Raw genomic sequence first — 18,864 nt, forward strand, 5'->3', positions numbered from 1 at the left:
TCCGCATAAAACACACACATACCTGCAGCTACCTAGAAACTGTGCTTGAGGATGTGTGCTAAGCTTAATTTTAAACCCTTTTGTGAGATCATCGCAGTTCAACTTTTCAGGACTCTCAGTCACCAACAGCAGGACTGCGAGTCACAGTGACGTGTACCGTGGGTGGAAAACACTATAAAGGACCACTGGCCACCTGTTGAAGTTTAAGGCCAAACTCCTCCCTTCCCAATATAACAGTTCACAACACATTAACTGTAATCACAGCCTATTCATTGAACCTACTTGTGCCAAGAGCCTAGCTACATTTTCAACAAGTCTCAGGGAAGCATTCGTCCATTTCAGGTCCCATCAATTTAACTGCCAGCCACAGTAAAGTGGAGGATTCTTCTCAGCATTATGAGCAGCATGTTTCAGGAGATTGTTGCCTTTTTTTTCTCTACCGCTGGGTGGATACTGGAGTCTTCTACCTTGCCGACTGACTACTGGAAGGTGTCTTCAGATGATGGATCAGTCATTACCACAGCTTCCTACTGGTCAAATCTTTGGAAGACCTGTGTGACTGATTCAACAGGAGTATCCAACTGCAAAGAATTTATCTCGATGCTGGCACTGGATGGTCAGCTGTTCTTATTATACACCTATCATTTATCTTGGATTTTACTAGTATGCTGGATTCATTTAAACCATAGGTCTTAACTTCTGTTTATTTATTGTTAGTGTGTGTATATATATGTTCGTATGCTTACTAATACCATAGAATATGATAGCATCTTAAGACTTTTCAAATGCTCTTTTAACCTAATTTTCTGTGTTTTTATTGATCCTTTCTCATTTTCCTTAATGGGCTTAAACCTCTGCTCTTTTTATCTTTAAATCATTTTTTGAAAATTCACGTTGAAGCTTATTGCTACATCGGAATAATTCAAACCCTAAAGCCAGTCTCCAACTCATTTACCGTCTAATATGTCAATGTTTAGCCTTAGTTCTCAGAACCTGAAAACAATAAAGAAGATTTACTGGGAACCTCAGGGAGTTTTGTTCACGGCTGACTAGTTTCAGTGGTTAGCTTCCAGGCTAATGTTTGCCTCGAAATTACATTTCAATGGCATTTTTTTCACCCAAAGAAGCAGACACACTAACACAAAGTAGCAGAAACCACTTAAGGTTACTCATGACAAATTGTTTTTCTTACTTTATGTGTTAAGTTGGCCACGAGGTCAGTAGCTCATTGACCTTGTGGTCCAGACCACAAAAAAGAAGCATAGTGCAAAAAGACTCCTGTGGTTGCATTTAAGTAGTAAGATTTTTGTTTTATGCCTGTAGGTTACCTCATAGCTTGTAGGGCACTCATGATTTCCGCCGTCATTCTGGGCTTTTTCGGCTCTATATTTGCCCTTGTGGGAATGAAGTGCACAAAAATTGGAGGATCTGACAAAAACAAAGCGAGGATTGCCTGTTTTGCCGGTGTGCATTTCATTCTTAGTGGTAAGTATAGATGAACCATTTGAGCAAGAGCACATTCAGCAGTTTAAGATAATTAACATTTCCCTTTTTACTCAGGCCTGTGCTCACTCTCATCCTGCTCCATCTATGCGCACCGGATAACATCAGAATTTTTTGATCCAATGTTTATCGCGCAAAAGTAAGGAGCATGTTTGCCCTACAGAGTCTTTTAATGTGGCTTGACTTAAACATTAAAGACATAAACATTATCATTAAATTTTACTGTTTGTCTCTAGGTATGAACTTGGAGCTGCTCTCTTTATTGGCTGGGGTGGATCTGTCCTCTGTATTCTCGGGGGCACCATGTTATGCTTCTCCATTGCAGGTTCTTTTACCAGTAGGTTAGTAAGTAAGACTTACGCATGAGCACATTTTACAGGCCACTGTTTGTTGAATTATAATGGTTTTTGGCATGTAAAAATTAAGCTATGTCTTTTTCTTCACAGCAAAAGAGAGGTAAACTATATCTACAGAGGCGCTGCCTCACATTCTCGTATCTCCTCCTACCCAAAAGGGCAGGCGAAGTCTGTAAATCAGAGGCTAACTCCAGACAACAGCACCTCCTCCAGGATCCAGCACTTTGATAAGAATGTTTATGTGTGACAAATGTGAATATACTTTTGGTTAAAGCCACGTTTGGGTACTAGAAGATATATTAATTGTTAATTATAGCACAGTCTGTGTGACTTTGTGGTGTTGGTCAAACAACAGTTGAATGTACTGATATTGATTCATATCTCACCAGGAAATCAGTGTCAAATCCTTACATGTTTTTTGAAGCTGGATCTTTTTTTCTTGTTTTTATGATACAGTTTACTCTCTGGACTTGGGGGGATCAATAAATCAAAAACATTTGGCCCACAACAGAGATTTCTAATCAAATGCTTGCATCATTTTCTATTTTTGGAGCTTTTTTATGGCGATGAGCACGTTCTATTTATGTACAAAATTGGATTTGTTGGTTATGTCTTTAGCTGTATGTAGCTTCTGCGTGTCTGTCATTAATCTGTAATGACCGCAATTAAAATGATGACAGACACCCATTTATCTTGTTGAATATGACGTAACCATAAACAACCTTTGTAGTGTACAAACTTGTAGAGGGTAAAAAAACATGCTGAAATGTTTGGTGAATTATGAGCATTCTTGGTTCCTTAGCACATTGCTGTGTTTAGTTAAAACATGTTAAAGTAAATACAACTAAGTTGCAGCAAATTCTGTGTCTGTGGGGGTTTTTTTATTTTTTGTTTTTTTTAAGTGATTACCTCAGGTCAACAGAGTATTATTATGAGCTATTCTGTTCTGTCATCTTCCCTTTCCTATTCAAATTATGTGCTAATATGCTTGAGAAACGAGCAAGGTGTAAACATGATGAAGCCTTTTAAGTACATCTAAATATTGCTACAGCAATAATCAATACAGTCGTTTGAAATATCTACAGGAGAAGGTATGATCCAAAAAGTTTACAGTAAACACAGCATGAAGTGGTACAGAGCCCTCATCAACACATGACACTTATGACGTAGTTAAATGGACACCCGGGCCACATTTTACTTGAATCTAGAGCAGTAGAACAGTTAGTGAGCCAGAGTAGACGTCAATAGATTTTCTTCTTCTAAGGTCAGCACAATCCATTAAACCTGCATTAGCAGGCTTCTTGATTTCCACAATGAGAAAACGTGTGATCCAAATATCTGGCTTCTTGATTTCATCGTTGGGATGGCTGTTTGTGCTCTGCACCATGGCAATGGACTATTGGAGGATTACCAAACTCGGAGGGCAAGGAGGCTCGTACATCATCAAAGTGGCCTGGTACTGGTCCAACCTGTGGAGCGACTGTTACACAGATTCTGCGGCTGTGACCAACTGTAGAGAATACCCAGTGCTCTGGAATGTTGCTTGTATGTTGCATTTGCCTCACCAATAATTTTTATATAGATTATGTACATGCAGTCAGGTGATCAGTCATTAGTAATTTTTTTAAGTCTCATTCTTCAAATAATTGTACTCCTGACTATAATTCTGTCTGTTAATCTGTCACTTTGAATAGTATCGCCTAGTTTTGCAATGCTATTGATTAACAAGTAGAGCATGCTGTTGTTCTGGATCCATATTAAAAGTTGCGTTGACTTTGCACCAGTTCCTAAAAGTGATACTATAACTCATTTGAGAAAAAAAGGTCAGATATTTGGGAATTTATAGAAACGTCTATAAAATACCCTGCAGACTTGCTTTAATATACTTAACCTTTATTTGCTAATGCTAACTTTGAATATATAAAAAATAAGAGCTTTCTCAGTGAGCTCACTTTATGACTTGGCTCTGATTTTGTTAAACTTCCAATTCTGGCGACAGTGGCAGCTGATCATAAAAGTTTACCTACACCCAATTTTTTTTGTAAACATATATTTATTGGATTTTGTATTCATAAATATCCAACACTTTAAATTTCTTGAACATATGGCAGTAAGAAAGCAATAAAAACACAAGACACTAAAAAAAAGAAATAGCCCCCCCAAAAAAGCAACTAAACTGAAACAAACAAAAGACCAACAAACAAATAAAACAACAACCAAGAACAAAATAGAAAATAAAAACAGATCAGGTTACGGTATACATTCCCAAATTTAGTTACATATTTTCCATTACCTTACTCTCTCGCCACCTTCTCAACTTCCCCATTTTTTAATAGATCCAGAAACATCTTCCAAATGTCAAAAAATTCTGAAGATCTTTTCCTAAATACACAGGTCAGTTTCTCAAGAACTAAACTTGATGTTACATTGTTTATCCATTAACCAATGGTTAAACAATGGCCCCCCATTAACCAAAGAGGGGCCCCCAACAATTCTTCCAGCATACTGCACTACACCATTTGGCCTGGAGTAAGTAAAGGTCAACCATCTTCCTCTCTGTATGAGCGAAATTACAGTCATCTGGATAAATGCCTAAAATACAGACCTTAAGACTTAACACTATATTTTAACACTGAGCACCAAAACTTTTGAATCTTTTACGTACACCCAAATTAAGGTGTTTCCATATTCCTTAAGTCAGTTGATTGAAGGTCATGGTCTCCCCATGACCATGTATCAGATAGGCAGAAGAAAATGGATGGTTGGATGGATTCAACAAAATATATAATGTACCCTGATGGGTTTAAAAATATTCTTATTGCGTCTATAAATTCAATCTTCAAATATTCTGGACTTTATGAAGACTGCTAAAGAATACTTAAAAGAGATCATCTTTTGTACAATATTCTTCAACCATATCCAAAAGAGGGATTTATTCATATTTTTATTGACTCTCAGATTCAATGAAACAAAAAGACTTGGTGCAGCATTATGTCATCCAAGCATCGCCAAGCATCTGCTGATTGAATCTTTACAAATCTGAGAAAACATTGCAGAAACCATTGTAGATCACAATCTCTGCACTGCATAGCTGTTTTTATAGCTGTTTTATTTATACTGGTCTGATTTGATTCTCATATCAACCCCTTGTTGTTTATTATTTTTTCTCATTTTCTCCTTTCTGAACTCTTTTTGATTTGAACAGATTACGTGCAGGCAGTGAGAGGATTGCTAATGTGCGGGTTAACTATTGGATTCTTTGCTGTAGTGTGCTGCTTTGTCGGGATGGAGTGCACTTACATCGGCGGATCTGACAAAACCAAGGACAAAGTGCTCTTCGCGGGAGCAGTGCTTCATTTTGTTGGTGGTAAGCTTTGAACATACGCCGTGCTTCTCTCTGTAAATGTTTTGCCATCATTTTTTTTCCTCTGTTCACCGAAACCTCTTCACGCAGGTATGTCAGACATTGCTGCCTACTGCTTATACATCAACAGAATTGCCAGGACAGCTTTTGCTCGAAAGGTCGCATCAGGAGTTTTGCGGTACTGCTTTTTCCACTCCATACACCATTTTACATCAAATCTTTTCAAATTATAGACATATCTGCTATAAATTTTGCAGTAACTTATATTATTTAAATGATAGCATGATTTTCTCCTCGTCCTTTCACTTCTTCCAGATATGAATTAGGATCTCCAGTTTTTCTAGGATTGGCAGGAGGCTTTTTCATCCTAGTCGGGGCTGTTCTTTATGCTGTGACAGTGTATAAAGTAATCCGCAGAAAAAGGTGCCTAAATTATTCCACTTTAATCCCTTTTCTTGTCTCTACTACCACTACATCATATAATTAACATCATCAATGTTTTGAATTTTACAGCAGAGTAGTACAAGCCTGTGATGCTCACACGTACATGGCGCCTCCATCCAGAGGAAGAACCATTTATTCCGGATACTACAAACCCTCCAAGCTGTATGGGTCTAACTATATGGGCTCAGGACGATCAAGCGCCCAACTTTCAAAGCTTCAGGCAACACCAACGAAACCCTCAGACAGAGATGCATTTGTCTAGTTGGTCTGTTTTAACTCAAACAGACACTGCAATAGTTCAACTTGTAGATAGGAGGAAAGTAATTTTTTGTCATGTTTTGTTTCCTTTAGATCACTTCATACTCAGTCATATTCACCTCGTGAATAAAACAGATGTGCAGTCTTAGTCTTGTGTTTGTACCAGTGGTTATCATAGTCTTGTGTTTACACTTATGTTATAATTGCTGTGATTTAACCAAAAGCATTTTCTGTCATTAAGAATCTCACTGAAACACCTATGACGATGAACAGATGTATATATCAATTAATATATCAATATCACTTTGATCACCACCACACTGCTCAGTTTAAACCTTCGATAAAGATGTCCAATATTTTATTGGCAAAATCACACCTTTATAAAGATATTAGTGCAATTATTATGCATTTCATCCAAAGAAATGAGTCTTCTCCTTGTTTTATGTGTAAAGTAACAACTCAATGGTGCACAAAACTAAAACTATTCTCGTCGGGAGACTGAGTATCAACAACAGCCACGCTGATGGAAATGATCTTTCCAAAACAAACAGGTGCAGTCTGAGGCATAACATGTTATGGTGTTCTCTTGTAGTTGTGTGTCTGTGTTTAAGTGTGTATAAAGGGGACTTGGAGAATTTAAAAAAAACAAAACAGATGAACGATAGATAAACCTGTGTATTTATACAGAGGTCAACACATGAAAAGTGGCACTGTACAAGATTTTAAACTTTATTTTGAATGGCTTAAATAAATGTTCTCTGAATGAGAAAACTTGTATTTTGACTCCTTCTTCTTTGACTATATAAACAACAGCATCATCCTATGAAGCGCCTTGAGGCGACTTATGTTGTGATTTGGCGCTATATAAATAAAATTGAATTGAATTGAATTGAATCCTGCAAGCTATTTGACTTCAAAATATAATTAAAAAAATGAATGTATAAATTACATTATTAATCATAGCTGTTAATTACTTAATGTGTATATTACTTGCAGCTTGCAGCTGGAGATGATTTTAGTGAACTTTATACTGCTGGTAAGTTTTGTTAATAATATATGCTTATATATGAGTAGATGTGTATTAACATTAAAAGATTAAGTATGCAAATAGTATGGATTCATTGGTGCATCACTAATAATTCAGGTAATGAAATCCTACCTAGAAGGCTTATTATTTATTTATTATTTATACTGTTCCTTCTCAAGTAGCGTTTCAAATAGAGAAATGTTTTGTCACGTATCTAAGTGACTTCTTCAGGGGGGCGGTGCCACTGCATGCCCTCCTCTATTCAGCACGTGAGAAGGGAGTTCAAAGAAGACAGTTCTGGAAAAAATGCACTGTGGTTTGTGTTAAGGAGCTTAGATTTGTTAGTAGTCTGTCTTGGTGCTGAAATCTGAAGCAATAATGGGTTATAGGACTATGGTGATGTACATGGAGATAGGCTGCTTTGTAGTATGTGTGTGTGGATGGATTCTGGTCTGCTCCACAATGCCAACAGATATCTGGACCTGGTCTGAAGTCAGCAACGTGGTCCTGGCGACATCAAACTACTACTCGAACTTGTGGAAGGACTGCATATCTGATTCAACTGGAGTATCTGACTGCAAGGGAATTCCATCCATGCTGGCACTGAACTGTAAGCAAACCGTCCCTCAGAATACCGTAAATTAAAGATAAAAACCCAGTGAACTTAGTGCCTTTAACCGCTTTTTATCTGCTTGTGGACAGGGGACATTCACATGTGCCGGGCTCTTATCATCATCTGTATTATCCTGTGTTTCTTCGGATCAATTTTGGTCTTAGTTGGAATGAAGTGCACTAAGATCGGAGGGTCCGAGCTTGCTAATGCAAGAGTAACCTTTGCCGGAGGGATGAACTACCTTATAGGAGGCAAGACAGAAATTTGTTTGAACTGAGTCACATTGTTAGATATTGCACTGTTTAATATTTAAGTAATTGTGTGAGTATTGTTTCAGGGATGTGTTCTATGATTGCTTACTCCTACTATGGAAATAAAATAAGAGCTGAGTTTGAAGATCCAAACTACATGGAACAGAAGTATGTAGCAGATATATATGATAAGTCTGCGTACTTGATGACTCACATTTAGATCATTGTTTTTCCTATGAGGGAGAATTGCACTTGAAATATTCTTGTATTTATTGGCAGGTTTGAAATAGGAGTAGGTGTCTTCATTGGCTGGGGAGGCTCTACCTTACTTATTGTTGGAGGACTTATTTACAGTATCTTTGCAGGAAGAGAAGGGTGTCACTCAAGGTAAAATACCGCTTCTGTGTCATTTGTTTGTTTGTTGTTGTTTTTATAATTAGCCAACCTCAGTCTGCAATACACAATTAGAGTCATGAATTCATTTTCGGAATTGTACCTTGACAGCTCAAAGAGGTATGCTACGCATCAGTTCCAAGATGCCTACACTTTTGTTCCAACACAAAAAAGCGTTGTGTCTTTGGCTTCCACAGAGATTAGTAGGAGTAAAAAACCAAGGACGATCAGCAGCAGCAGAGCCAGTAGCATCTCAGAGATCAACAGTGTCACCAAGACATCGGTCACTTATTCATATGTGTGACTAACCTACACAGAATTATTTTTGTTTTTCTTTCACAAAGAATGTGTGTGTTTTACTTTGAGAGTCATTAAATGTCAAATCAAGTATTTGTCTTTACAACACTTTTGTGATTATGAAACCAAAAGTGTTACTAATAATAATACGGGCATCCTGAAACAATGGAATTTTTTTTTTATTGATGGCAACACAGCTTCAAGCTACTTCTAAGAGCTGTTTAAGCTTTCAACTGTGACATGACAGGACATATTTACTACATTAATTTTTCCACTATCATGAAACAAAATTGTGTTTTCCCTGCATCTGCATCAAGGTGCATCATTGAAAATTAATAAAGCATAACAGAAATGTAAAGTGCACATTTGCGTATGAATGGTGGTGCTTTGTTTGCATATTGAGGAGAACACATTGAACTTGGGTTTTGAGGGGTACCTCCCCAGGGAATTTTGAGTATCGAACGCACCATTTTTTCCTTCTGGTTACTTTTATTAATCACACAGTTTGTACTTTTTTTTTTTTTTGAAGCAGTTTATATAGAAATTATCTTTATTCTTAAAGACAATAAAACAATAGAGAGTAATGAGTTGGCAATTTTGTTTAACGAGAGGCTACTTTTTGTCTGTCTTTGGTACGAGCAAATAATGTATTGAACTTCACATACTGTTCATATTCTATACCTGGACAGTATAGTCTGGGTCAAAAGTTCCTTCATAATAAGGGTTTACAACAGCTGAACTACACACCTATTTTTTTTAGGTTTTACATTACTCAGTTCTTATGTCCTGTTTTATCTAAGACATGAAAACACAACAGTTATAACAATTTAAATATGTCAAGAGACGCTGTGTGGCAGGCGGGAGTTGGACCCAAGATGCAGGCACTCAGGCACGAGGTTTAAACACAAAAAACTCAGCTTTATTTACTGGCAGGGAAAAAGCATACAAAAGCAAGCTAAACTCACAGGGAGACACAGGGAGATCCACACAGCATGAGGGACGACGTGACACTGACTCAGAGAAACACAGGGTTTAAATACAATGGGAAGTAATGAGGGCAGTGGGACACAGAAGGAGGGCACGGCTGGGAGAAATCAGAACTGACGAGACAAGGAAGCAAAGTAGAACACATTCACATAAGACACAGACCTTCAAAGTAAAACAGGAAGTATAACACAGAGACGCGAACTTGACACGGTGGAGACAGCAACTAAGAAACACAGAGACATAAACCATAAAGCAGAGGACTCTAAGAACCAAAATACACAGAGGGAAATACTAAGCTTGGAACACAAGAAACTAGACTCGAGGGAGTAACAAAAGACCAACCATGAGAGCATAATTCACAATACAGAGTGACAGAAAACACAAGAAACTCGAAACATGCAAAGACACAGACCAAGAAACACAGACTTACACAGAACAGAGGGGGCACAGAGAAACATGAAGGGCAAGGGATCCAAACTAGAAACCATAGAATAAATCACACGAGCACAAAACACAAGAATCACAAATAACTAAAAACGCTGGGTCAGGAGACCCAGGATCCCGACAAAATATATGAATCTGAAGGTGACATGCAAGTGTTTCCCACACTTATTGAAATGGCAGCTCAGGTGACTTTACAATCTTATGACCCCTAGGCCTAAACCCTAAATCTCTGTTTTAATCTCAGTTCAGGTAATCTCAGTTAGCTAAGAATAAATGGATTTGAATTTTTTTATTGTTATATTAACATTAGCATTAGCATTTGTGCTTGCGCATGCAAAGCAGAAGCACCAACAGCGTCATGTAATATACTTGCATTTATGTGGCACTTTCTAATGTTACTGACAAACTCAAAGTAACTTTAATTAAAGGTCACACTTTAACCATACATTCATACAGCACTTTCAATTCAGTTTTATTTATGTAGCCCCAAATCATAACAACAGTTGCCTTAAGGTGCTTTATATTTTCAGGTAAAGATCCTACAATAATACAGATATATTCCCAACAATCAGATAACCCCCAATGAGCAAGTTCTTGGCAACAGTGGGAAGGAAAAATTCCCTTTTAACAGGAAGAAACCTCCAGCAGAACCAGGCTCAGGTAGGGGCAGCCATCTGTCTCCATTTAGTAGGGGTGAGGGGCAGGAGACAGAACAAAAAACACACCATGGAAGAGAGCCAGAGTAGCACATAAACGCATAGTGAGTGAAAAGCTTTATTCTCTACACTCCAAGCACTTTATCTACCTCACATTCACAGCCAGCTTTGCATCACCAATTAGCCTGACATTCATGTCTTTAGATTTTGGGAGGAAGCTGGAGTATCTGGAGAAAACGCACATCAGGTACTGGAGCTGGTCAAATATGCAAACACCACACACAACCAGAAGCTTTTTCTGCTATGAGGTGAGAGTGCTAAACACCGGACCACTCTATTTCTGATCTTGCGTCTGTGTCGAGGAATCCTCTGACATCTGTTCTTTATGTGCCTGTATATGATCTTATCTTCTGTGCTGTCTGGCTGTTTCACTTTTGCCCGTCACTCTCTTGCCAAACAGACCAGAAAGTTATGCAACATTAGTTCAAGAATTATCAACCAAGCAACAACACATATATAAAGTAGCTCACAACATCCTAATAGAAGATATTTTGTGTTCCGCGGGGATACTGATGTCCAGTGTGATTTTATAAACTCATAACTGATATTCAAAAATATCTTTATAATTTTGAGAAAAACTTACAAATTACAATCTTTGCAACAATGACTGCCACTCTCTACTTATCCCTCCTGACTGATTTTCTCAACTTTTGTTGTTGTCCTCATGACTGCTGGTGGCATGAGACTGTAGCTTGCACAAATGTCTAGCTTCTTGATGACTGCACATCAATAATTGGTACTACAATATTTGTTGTGTTTGCCAGTAAAGTCTCGAGCATGTGGAGGATATACCCAGAGATTGGTCATTACATGTAGAAGGCTCGACAGGGAAACGGGTGTCAACCCAGCTGCAGGACCGACATTTGCTCTTTCGTTTGAGGAGAAACAGGAGGAAAATTGCCAGAGCTCTACAATGTGACCTCCAGTGAGCTACTTATCCATGTTCCTGACCAAACTGTCAGACTCTGTGAAGTTGGCATGAAGGTCTGGCATCCTGGAACCTATTCTCACAGCATAGTACTGTGTAGGGTATTTACACTGATGACTCTTTGGATATCGTGCAAAGAGGTCTGATTTCTTATTCACATTAATCTCAGACAACCAAATACTGTTACTGAAAGATATATACATACATACATTTTCTTCCGCTTATCTAATTCAGTGTCGCGAGGCAGCTGAGATAGGCTCCAGCCCCCCTGCGACCCTGAAATATATATCATAATAAAAAGTTAACTTATACATATACATAATAAAATAAAGTATTTTTCATTTCCCAGTTACTTAGTGAATATCACCAATCAATTAAAATCACAGTTTTGTATCATAATAATCATTTACCATCTAAGTACGTAATGAGCCTTCTCCTGCCATTCCATCAGAAGCCTGGGCACCAACAACAAACACAATGACCAAGGTGATCTTTACAAAACACATGGAAGACAGTAAAAGGTTAAACATGTTTTGATATAACCAAGTGTGTCCTCTCATGTTTGCCTGTGTTTGGATGTGTTTTTCTGCCTGAATTCAGTAGCTAATGAGGGGGTTAAGCGCAGACAGTTCTGGGACACTGTTTAGGAGCTTAGATTTATTAGTACTCTGTCACATGTGCCGGGCTCTTATCATCATCTATATTATCCTGTCTTTCTTCAAATCAATTTTGGTCTTAGTTGGAATGAAGTGCACTAAGATCGGAGGGTCCGAGCTTGCTAATGCAAGAGTAACCTTTGCCGGAGGGATGAACTACCTTATAGGAGGCAAGACAAAAATTTGGGTGAACTGAGTCGCATTGTGATAATAATAATGGATTGCATTTATATAGCGCTTTTCAAGGCACCCAAAGTGCTTTACAGTGCCACTATTCATTCACTCTCGCATTCACACACTGGTGGAGGCAAGCTACAGCTGTAGCCACAGCTGCCCTGGGGCAGACTGACAGAAGCGAGGCTGGCATATCGCGCCATCGGCCCCTCTGGTCAACACCAGTAGGCGGTAGGGTAAAGTGTCTTGCCCAAGGACACAACGACCAGGACAGAGAGCCCGGGGATCGAACCGGCGACCTTCCGGTTACAGATACGCTTCCCAACCACCTGAGCCACGCGCTCTCTCTCTCTCTCTCTCTCTCCCTCTCTCTCTCTCTCGCCGTCACGCCTAAAGCTTCCCCTCTTCCTAAACAACCAAATGTCATGTTGCCATATCATTTTTTTTAATTGGTCGGCATGGTGCATTTTTCCACCAACACAAACGGGCTGTTTTTGTTTTGTTTTTAAATTTTTTTGGTCTGTCTCTCTTCCCCCCCCTTCTCACCGTCTCTTCTCCCCTTTGGTTTTCTTTCTTTCTCTCCCCCTCTCTCTCTCATTCATTCCCCCTGTCCTATTTATTAAAAAAAAAAAAAAAAATGACAAAGGATGAACTGAAGCTCTGCCATCACGTAATGTCGCATACTACTGTTTCTGATGTCATTTAAAAAAAGAAAAAAAAAAAATTTTTTTTGGTCATAAGCAGAGAGTGCTTGCTGCGCTGTCCTTAGACAGTAAATGTGACGAAACTATTGAGGAAAAAACGCCGCGTATATATTGTTTATCATGACTCTGGTTTTACGAGGCCTATCAACACAATTTAAAAACTGGTATATATCACTTTGTTGCTTTGTAATCTTGAAGTGGTCATGTAATTGGCTTACCACGACTACTTTATTCTTCCTCAGTCAAACAGCAGCACACATGCGATTGTTTTGCCCCCCTAGCTCCAGGTGTTGTGCCAAAAAGTGATCGTCTGCCAGAAAACGATTGCCCTCCGTGGGAGCGCTTAGCTGCTTAAAGCTGTAGCGCCCAGATTACTTACGTAGACAGCTACTTCCGTGCAACTGATATAAGAAGCAGTAAGCTGAAGACAGCTTCAACCGTCTGTTTGCTGAAAAATAGTAATGCGACAGCACTGCATTTTCTTGCTAGTAAGTAAGTAAAATAAGTAAGTAAAATTTTATTTATATAGCACATTTCTAGATAAAAGATCACAAATTGCTTCACAAGGTATAAAACAAAAACAGACAAAAGTTAACAAAATGCACTTCTAAAAAGATGTGTAATGGTAACAGCGTTGCAACGACAGCAATAGTAAGTAGTTAGATTACTCGTTACTGAAAAAAGTAATGCCGTTAGTAATGCCGTTACTTGTAACACCGTTATTCCCATCACTGCTAATAAGTAACATGCCATCCATCCATCCATCCATCCATTTTCTTCCGCTTATCCGGGGCCGGGTCACAGGGGCAGTAGCCCAAGCAGAGAAGCCCAGACCTCCCTCTCCCCAGCCACCTCTTCCAGCTTATCCGGGGGAACACCAAGGCGTTCCCAGGCCGGCCGAGAGATATAATCTCTCCAGTGTGTCCTGGGTCTGCCCCGGGGCCTCCTCCCAGTGGGACATGCCTGGAAAACCTCACCCAGGAGGCGCCCAGGGGGCATCCTTGTCAGATGTCCAACCTCAGCTGGCTCTTTTCGATGTTGAGCAGCAGCGGCTCTACTCTGAGCCCCTCCCGAATGGCCAAACTTCTCACCCTATCTCTAAGGGAGAGGCCGGCCACCCATCAGGGGAAACCCATTTCCGCCGCTTGCATTCGCAATCTCGTTCTTTCGGTCACTACCCACAGATCGTGACCATAGATGAGGGTAGGGACGTAGATCGACCGGTAAATTGAGAGCTTCACTTATACGCTAGCTCTCTCTTGACCACGACGGACCTGTGCAGCGTCCGCTTCACTGCAGCCGCTGCACCAATCCATCTGTCGATCTCCCGCTCCCTTCTCCCATCACTCGTGAACAACATGTAACATGCATGTTAGGAAATCTAGTGACACATATTCCAGTACCGTCCGGTGCCATTGAGTCTTACATGGGGCCATGTCTGTGATCCAGTTCAAAAGGACACATTTCCTTGCGCAGATTGTTAACAGCACATAGAGCTGCTTTCCAAACTCCCCCCTCATTTTGTCCTTCGCCACTCCGAGCAGCATACACAATGGATTGCATTCAGTGTCAGTGGTGAAAATCTTATCCAGTTCACACTTTATGACAAACCAAAATTGTTGTATTATCTGCCAGGACCATAGTGCATAAGGTTGCCCACCTCTATTTTACATTTAGGGCACATAGAGAAAGGCCTGAATTGTATTTATGGCATTGAGAAAGTGACATGTGAGCTCTGTGTAGAATTTTAATTTGGATTGTCTTTACTTTATTACAGATGCTCAGAGATTTAGCATTCTCACAGGTTTCTTCCCAGACCTCGTCAATAATCTCAATATGTAATTCCTTTTCCCAAGTCCTCTTCAAATAAGTTGTGTCCGTGACCCCAAATCCTGTTAACAGGCCATAACAAATTTTCTTCTAAGGTTTGGCTGAAATATCTGCTTTTCACAGTTAGAGACAGTTTGATTATTAAGTATTGTTGTTGCCCTTTGGATATGGTCCCTCACTTGTAAATATCTAAAGAAGTCGTGCCTATGAATGTTGTATTTATCAGGTAGCTGGTCAAAGGACACAAGGTTAGACCCGTATATTAGGCCATAAAAGGTAGAAATACCTGGGCAGAAAGAGAGGATAGTCAGATAAGGGAGTGAAAAGAGAAGTTAAGTGAGACCTTCCTTCTAGTTTTTGAACCATTTGCCAAGATCTAACAGTAGACAATGTTTGTAGGTTGCTACAGAACATCCTTAAGGTCTTAAGTTTTCCCACAAAAAGCTTTTTTTTTTTCAAATGGAAGTTGGACAGAGTTCTCAATATCCAACCAGACAGGAGCAGGCTGTTGTACTCAATCGGCAGCATATAGGTGCTCAGCTGATACTTCCACATAGCTGGGAAATTAAGGCCCCCCTTTGAGGATGGAAGACATAATGAGGATATTGTAAGACAAGGTTTCCTCCCTTCCCAAACAAAGGAGCTACACCAGCCATTTAGAGTTTGAATAGTTTTTTATGTGGGAAGAGGGTTGGAACCATCTCTATTGGGTAAAGTAGCCTGGGTAGAATGCTCATTTTCAGAAGTGCAATACGGCTGAGCAAGGATAGAGGTAAGGACTGCCATCTCTCCAAATCTAATTTGACTTGCTCAGATAAGGGGGTAAAATTACTTATACATCTGGTCGAAATGCGGGCATGACCCTAATTCCCAGATACGTAAAGCCCTGTGGGGACCAAGTGAAGGGAAACGGAGAAGGGGCACGTGGATTTTGTTTTAGACTGCCCAATGGCATCACTTCTGATTTACTGAAATTAATTTTATAGCCTGAGATCTCATTAAACCTATTAATAGTTTCAACCAGAGAGGGGATTGATGTTTCCGGCCGAACACAACAAGTACATCATCAGCATACAAAGTAATCTTATGCTGTCTTTGTCCTATGGATAAACCATGTATGTCTGCCTGAGCTTGTACCACCTCTGCCAGTGGCTCAATGGCTAAGGCAAAGAGCAGAGGGGAGAGGGGACAGCCTGGTTCCCTTCAGTATCTGGAAGTTGGAGGACCGCACCCCGTTTGTGAGAACTGCAGAGCAGTGATTGTTATAAAGTAACTTAATCCAGTTTATAAAATTTCCACTGAAACCGAATTGGTGTCGCGTAAAAAACAGGTAAGACCATTCAACACAGTCAAAAGGCTTCTCGGCCTCAAGGGAAATCACCGTACCAGGCAGAGACTTTTGTTGGAAGAACTGGATCATATTCAACAACCTACGCATGTTATTATAAGAGTTGTGCCCTTTAATTAAACCCATTTGGTCCTCGTTAATTAGAAAGGGGAGTAAAAGTTCTGGACGTTTCGCTAATATCTTGGAGAGGATTTTCAGATCCACATTCAACAAAGAGATTGGCCTGTAGGAGGCACAATCTTCAGGTAGCTTACCCTTTTTAAGTATAAGGGATATATCGGCTTCCCTAAAAGAGAATTGGGCAAGAGACCCTTTTTAAAGGAGTCATTGTACATGTTCAACAGCGGGCCAGCTGAAATTTCTCTGAATTCTTTATAAAACCCAGCACATCTTTGCTTGAAGTGATATTCTGAGAGTCTGATTTCTTCTTAGTCAGGTATACTAAGTATTTCCCAAGTTTGCCACCATGTTCATATAACCTTTGCCTAGCAAATCAAATTTTAGTCTCTGCGTCTTTTGTCAATAGACAGTCTAATGCCGAACAAACAGCATAAATTTCTTTGAGTTTACCCTTAGAAGGTTTTTTAAGATAATCTCCTTCTGTGTGTTTTAGCTTGGATTCCAAAACCTTACTCTGCTCTGCTTATCTACGCTTCTTACCTTTAGTATATGAAATAATGAGACCTCTTGAGTAGGCCTTTAGTGTCTTCCAGAGTAAAGACGGGTTTTCCGTGGAGGGTGTCTTAATTGACAAAAACTGTCCAAGTTCCTCTGTGAGGTAACCTGTGAATCCAAGATTATACAGGATAGAAGGGTAAAGTGCCAATGTCTATCCCAGGGAGCCACATTCCTGAGGTTACAATGAATGAAAACCGCCGCATGGTCTAATATAACTATGTTACCAATAGTGCTAGTTGGGTTTAAATGACAGTTAAAGTCCCCTCCAGTGAATTGAGTTTCTAACATTTAAGTTCACCAATTTTGTGAAGCTAACTGGCAAACTGAAGAAACAATGCTCAACGTTACCAAAACAAAAATAAGAAGAACCCCCTGTCCCGCTCCTAAAGCGGAGGATCGTGAGTGTAGTGGTTTCCTAACAGCAGACGATACTTCCCTACCCCAAAAGAAAAACACCCCGGGTGTTATAGCAATGCTCATAACATACCATATTTAGCAAGATGATTCTACAGAGTGGGCCATTTATATGGATACATCGTGATAAAATTGGAATGGTTGGTGATATTAAAGTCCTGTTTGTGGCACGTTAACATGTGAGGAGGATCGAAATTGTGTTGATATCTGGTGAATGCAGTAACCGGGTCATTGCACCAGATTTCAATGCAAGACACCCTACGAGACCACCCATCTCCCATGCTACAGTTAGCAAACTGTAGTCGACCTCATAGCGAAAGATAGTGATAGTGGCACTGAATGTTAACTACTTAGCGTCTGAAGGAAGAAAAAACAGAAATATATAGGAACAGTCAACCATAGGCAGCTACTTGAGGTGTGGAGTAAAAGAAATCCACGATCGAGTTGGACGACGAATGGAGGCCAACTCTCACTTGCCGTCAGCCACAGGGGCTAAGTCCAACGACTCGATGAAGCCTTCCACCTCAGCCACATCTCTGAAGATCTTAGTGGATCCACGGTGGGTCACCTTCAGCAGAGCAGGGTAAATCTGCCTATAGTCAGCTCCAATGGATCTAAGGCGCTTCTTTATCTCATCAAAACTTTTTCTGTTTATGTACAATCGTGACCAAATAATCCTGGAAAATCATCACTGTGGCGTTCCCGTGCTTCAAGGGCTTGTTGTCCCTGCTCATTGCCCATGCTGCATTCATAATCCGCTGTTTGTCTTGATAGTTGTGCAGTCTCATCAGCACAGGACGTGCTCTCTGTCCAGAGGACGGACTTGGGCTGCTGTGCGGTGCGCTCTTTCCACTTTAAGTCGGCCAGCTTTTGTTTTGATATTAAGCTCAGGCATCCAGCACTCGAAAAAACTAATAGGGTCGCTACCTTCTGCGCCCCCCAGGACACCAATAATACAAATATTTTTCCTTTCCCCTCTATTTTCCAAATCATTAGCGCGATCTGCTAGCTCCTTTACCCGCTTCTCTAGTGACTGGAGCTTATCCAGCGCCGGGTTTGTGATCTCCTCCAAAACCGACATCCGGGCCTCCGCTTCCTTTATCCGTGTCTCATGGTCCTCCAGCTGTTTGCCTTGCGCTTTTAAAAGCAGAGAGACTGGTCCAAGTTTATCTTCAATGACTTTAGTGAGGTTCACAGATACTTCCCGGATTACCTCGCGGACCGCTGGTTCCAATCTAATGGTAAAATGGCCTGTAAATGGCCTGTATTTATATAGCGCTTTACTAGTCCCTAAGGACCCCAAAGCGCTTTACATATCCAGTCATCCACCCATTCACACACACATTCACACACTGGTGATGGCAAGCTACATTGTAGCCACAGCCACCCTGGGGCGCACTGACCAACTCCATGTCGGTTCCCATGCTAGTTCCCTCATTAGCTTCTCCGCAGTGTCAGACACTACAACTTTCCTTTGCG

At 40.2% G+C, this 18,864-nt stretch overlaps 3 protein-coding genes across 5 annotated transcripts; all 3 read left to right on the plus strand.

Moving 5' to 3' along the window:
- The first annotated feature begins 256 nt into the window (after nt 1-256).
- On the plus strand, nt 257-2,718 carry LOC113007911 (claudin-10-like). Its single transcript, XM_026144963.2, has 5 exons — nt 257-616; nt 1,324-1,485; nt 1,561-1,642; nt 1,740-1,844; nt 1,950-2,718. The coding sequence occupies exons 1-5, from the start codon at nt 397-399 to the stop codon at nt 2,104-2,106; spliced, it is 726 nt and encodes a 241-aa protein (XP_026000748.1). The 5' UTR covers nt 257-396; the 3' UTR covers nt 2,107-2,718.
- A 326-nt stretch (nt 2,719-3,044) lies between these two features.
- On the plus strand, nt 3,045-6,702 carry cldn10l2 (claudin 10-like 2). Of its 2 annotated transcripts, none has more exons than XM_080290999.1 (5): nt 3,045-3,404; nt 5,128-5,226; nt 5,314-5,401; nt 5,539-5,646; nt 5,737-6,702. In XM_080290999.1, exons 1-5 carry the CDS (start codon nt 3,173-3,175, stop codon nt 5,927-5,929), a joined length of 720 nt encoding a protein of 239 aa, XP_080147125.1. In that variant the 5' UTR covers nt 3,045-3,172; the 3' UTR covers nt 5,930-6,702. The 2 variants fall into 2 exon arrangements, with proteins under 2 accessions (XP_080147125.1, XP_026001213.2); XM_026145428.2 differs by having other exon boundaries at nt 3,046-3,404; nt 5,065-5,226.
- A 500-nt stretch (nt 6,703-7,202) lies between these two features.
- LOC113008071 (claudin-10-like) lies at nt 7,203-8,869 on the plus strand. 2 transcript variants are annotated; one of them, XM_026145220.2, is made up of 5 exons: nt 7,203-7,562; nt 7,655-7,816; nt 7,903-7,984; nt 8,096-8,203; nt 8,321-8,869. In XM_026145220.2, the coding sequence occupies exons 1-5, from the start codon at nt 7,331-7,333 to the stop codon at nt 8,511-8,513; spliced, it is 777 nt and encodes a 258-aa protein (XP_026001005.1). In that variant the 5' UTR covers nt 7,203-7,330; the 3' UTR covers nt 8,514-8,869. The 2 variants fall into 2 exon arrangements, with proteins under 2 accessions (XP_026001005.1, XP_080147126.1); XM_080291000.1 differs by having other exon boundaries at nt 7,213-7,562; nt 8,407-8,869.
- The last annotated feature ends 9,995 nt before the right edge of the window (nt 8,870-18,864 follow it).

The sequence above is a fragment of the Astatotilapia calliptera genome, chromosome 16 (genome assembly GCF_964374335.1).
Source record: "Astatotilapia calliptera chromosome 16, fAstCal68.1, whole genome shotgun sequence".
NCBI classification, from domain to species: Eukaryota; Metazoa; Chordata; class Actinopteri; order Cichliformes; family Cichlidae; genus Astatotilapia; species Astatotilapia calliptera.

What these genes read in the sequence shown, in the direction of transcription:
- LOC113008071 (XM_026145220.2), top strand. Translation starts at nt 7,331, where the DNA reads ATGGGTTATAGGACTATGGTGATGTACATGGAGATAGGCTGCTTTGTA. An exon ending in ATCCATGCTGGCACTGAACT is followed by an intron (nt 7,563 to 7,654) that starts GTAAGCAAACCG and finishes GCTTGTGGACAG; the next exon opens with GGGACATTCACATGTGCCGG. An exon ending in GATGAACTACCTTATAGGAG is followed by an intron (nt 7,817 to 7,902) that starts GCAAGACAGAAA and finishes GTATTGTTTCAG; the next exon opens with GGATGTGTTCTATGATTGCT.
- LOC113007911 (XM_026144963.2), top strand. Translation starts at nt 397, where the DNA reads ATGAGCAGCATGTTTCAGGAGATTGTTGCCTTTTTTTTCTCTACCGCT. An exon ending in CCAATGTTTATCGCGCAAAA is followed by an intron (nt 1,643 to 1,739) that starts GTAAGGAGCATG and finishes GTTTGTCTCTAG; the next exon opens with GTATGAACTTGGAGCTGCTC. An exon ending in GCAGGTTCTTTTACCAGTAG is followed by an intron (nt 1,845 to 1,949) that starts GTTAGTAAGTAA and finishes TTTTCTTCACAG; the next exon opens with CAAAAGAGAGGTAAACTATA.
- cldn10l2 (XM_026145428.2), top strand. Translation starts at nt 3,173, where the DNA reads ATGAGAAAACGTGTGATCCAAATATCTGGCTTCTTGATTTCATCGTTG. An exon ending in AGTGCTTCATTTTGTTGGTG is followed by an intron (nt 5,227 to 5,313) that starts GTAAGCTTTGAA and finishes CTCTTCACGCAG; the next exon opens with GTATGTCAGACATTGCTGCC. An exon ending in AAAGTAATCCGCAGAAAAAG is followed by an intron (nt 5,647 to 5,736) that starts GTGCCTAAATTA and finishes TGAATTTTACAG; the next exon opens with CAGAGTAGTACAAGCCTGTG.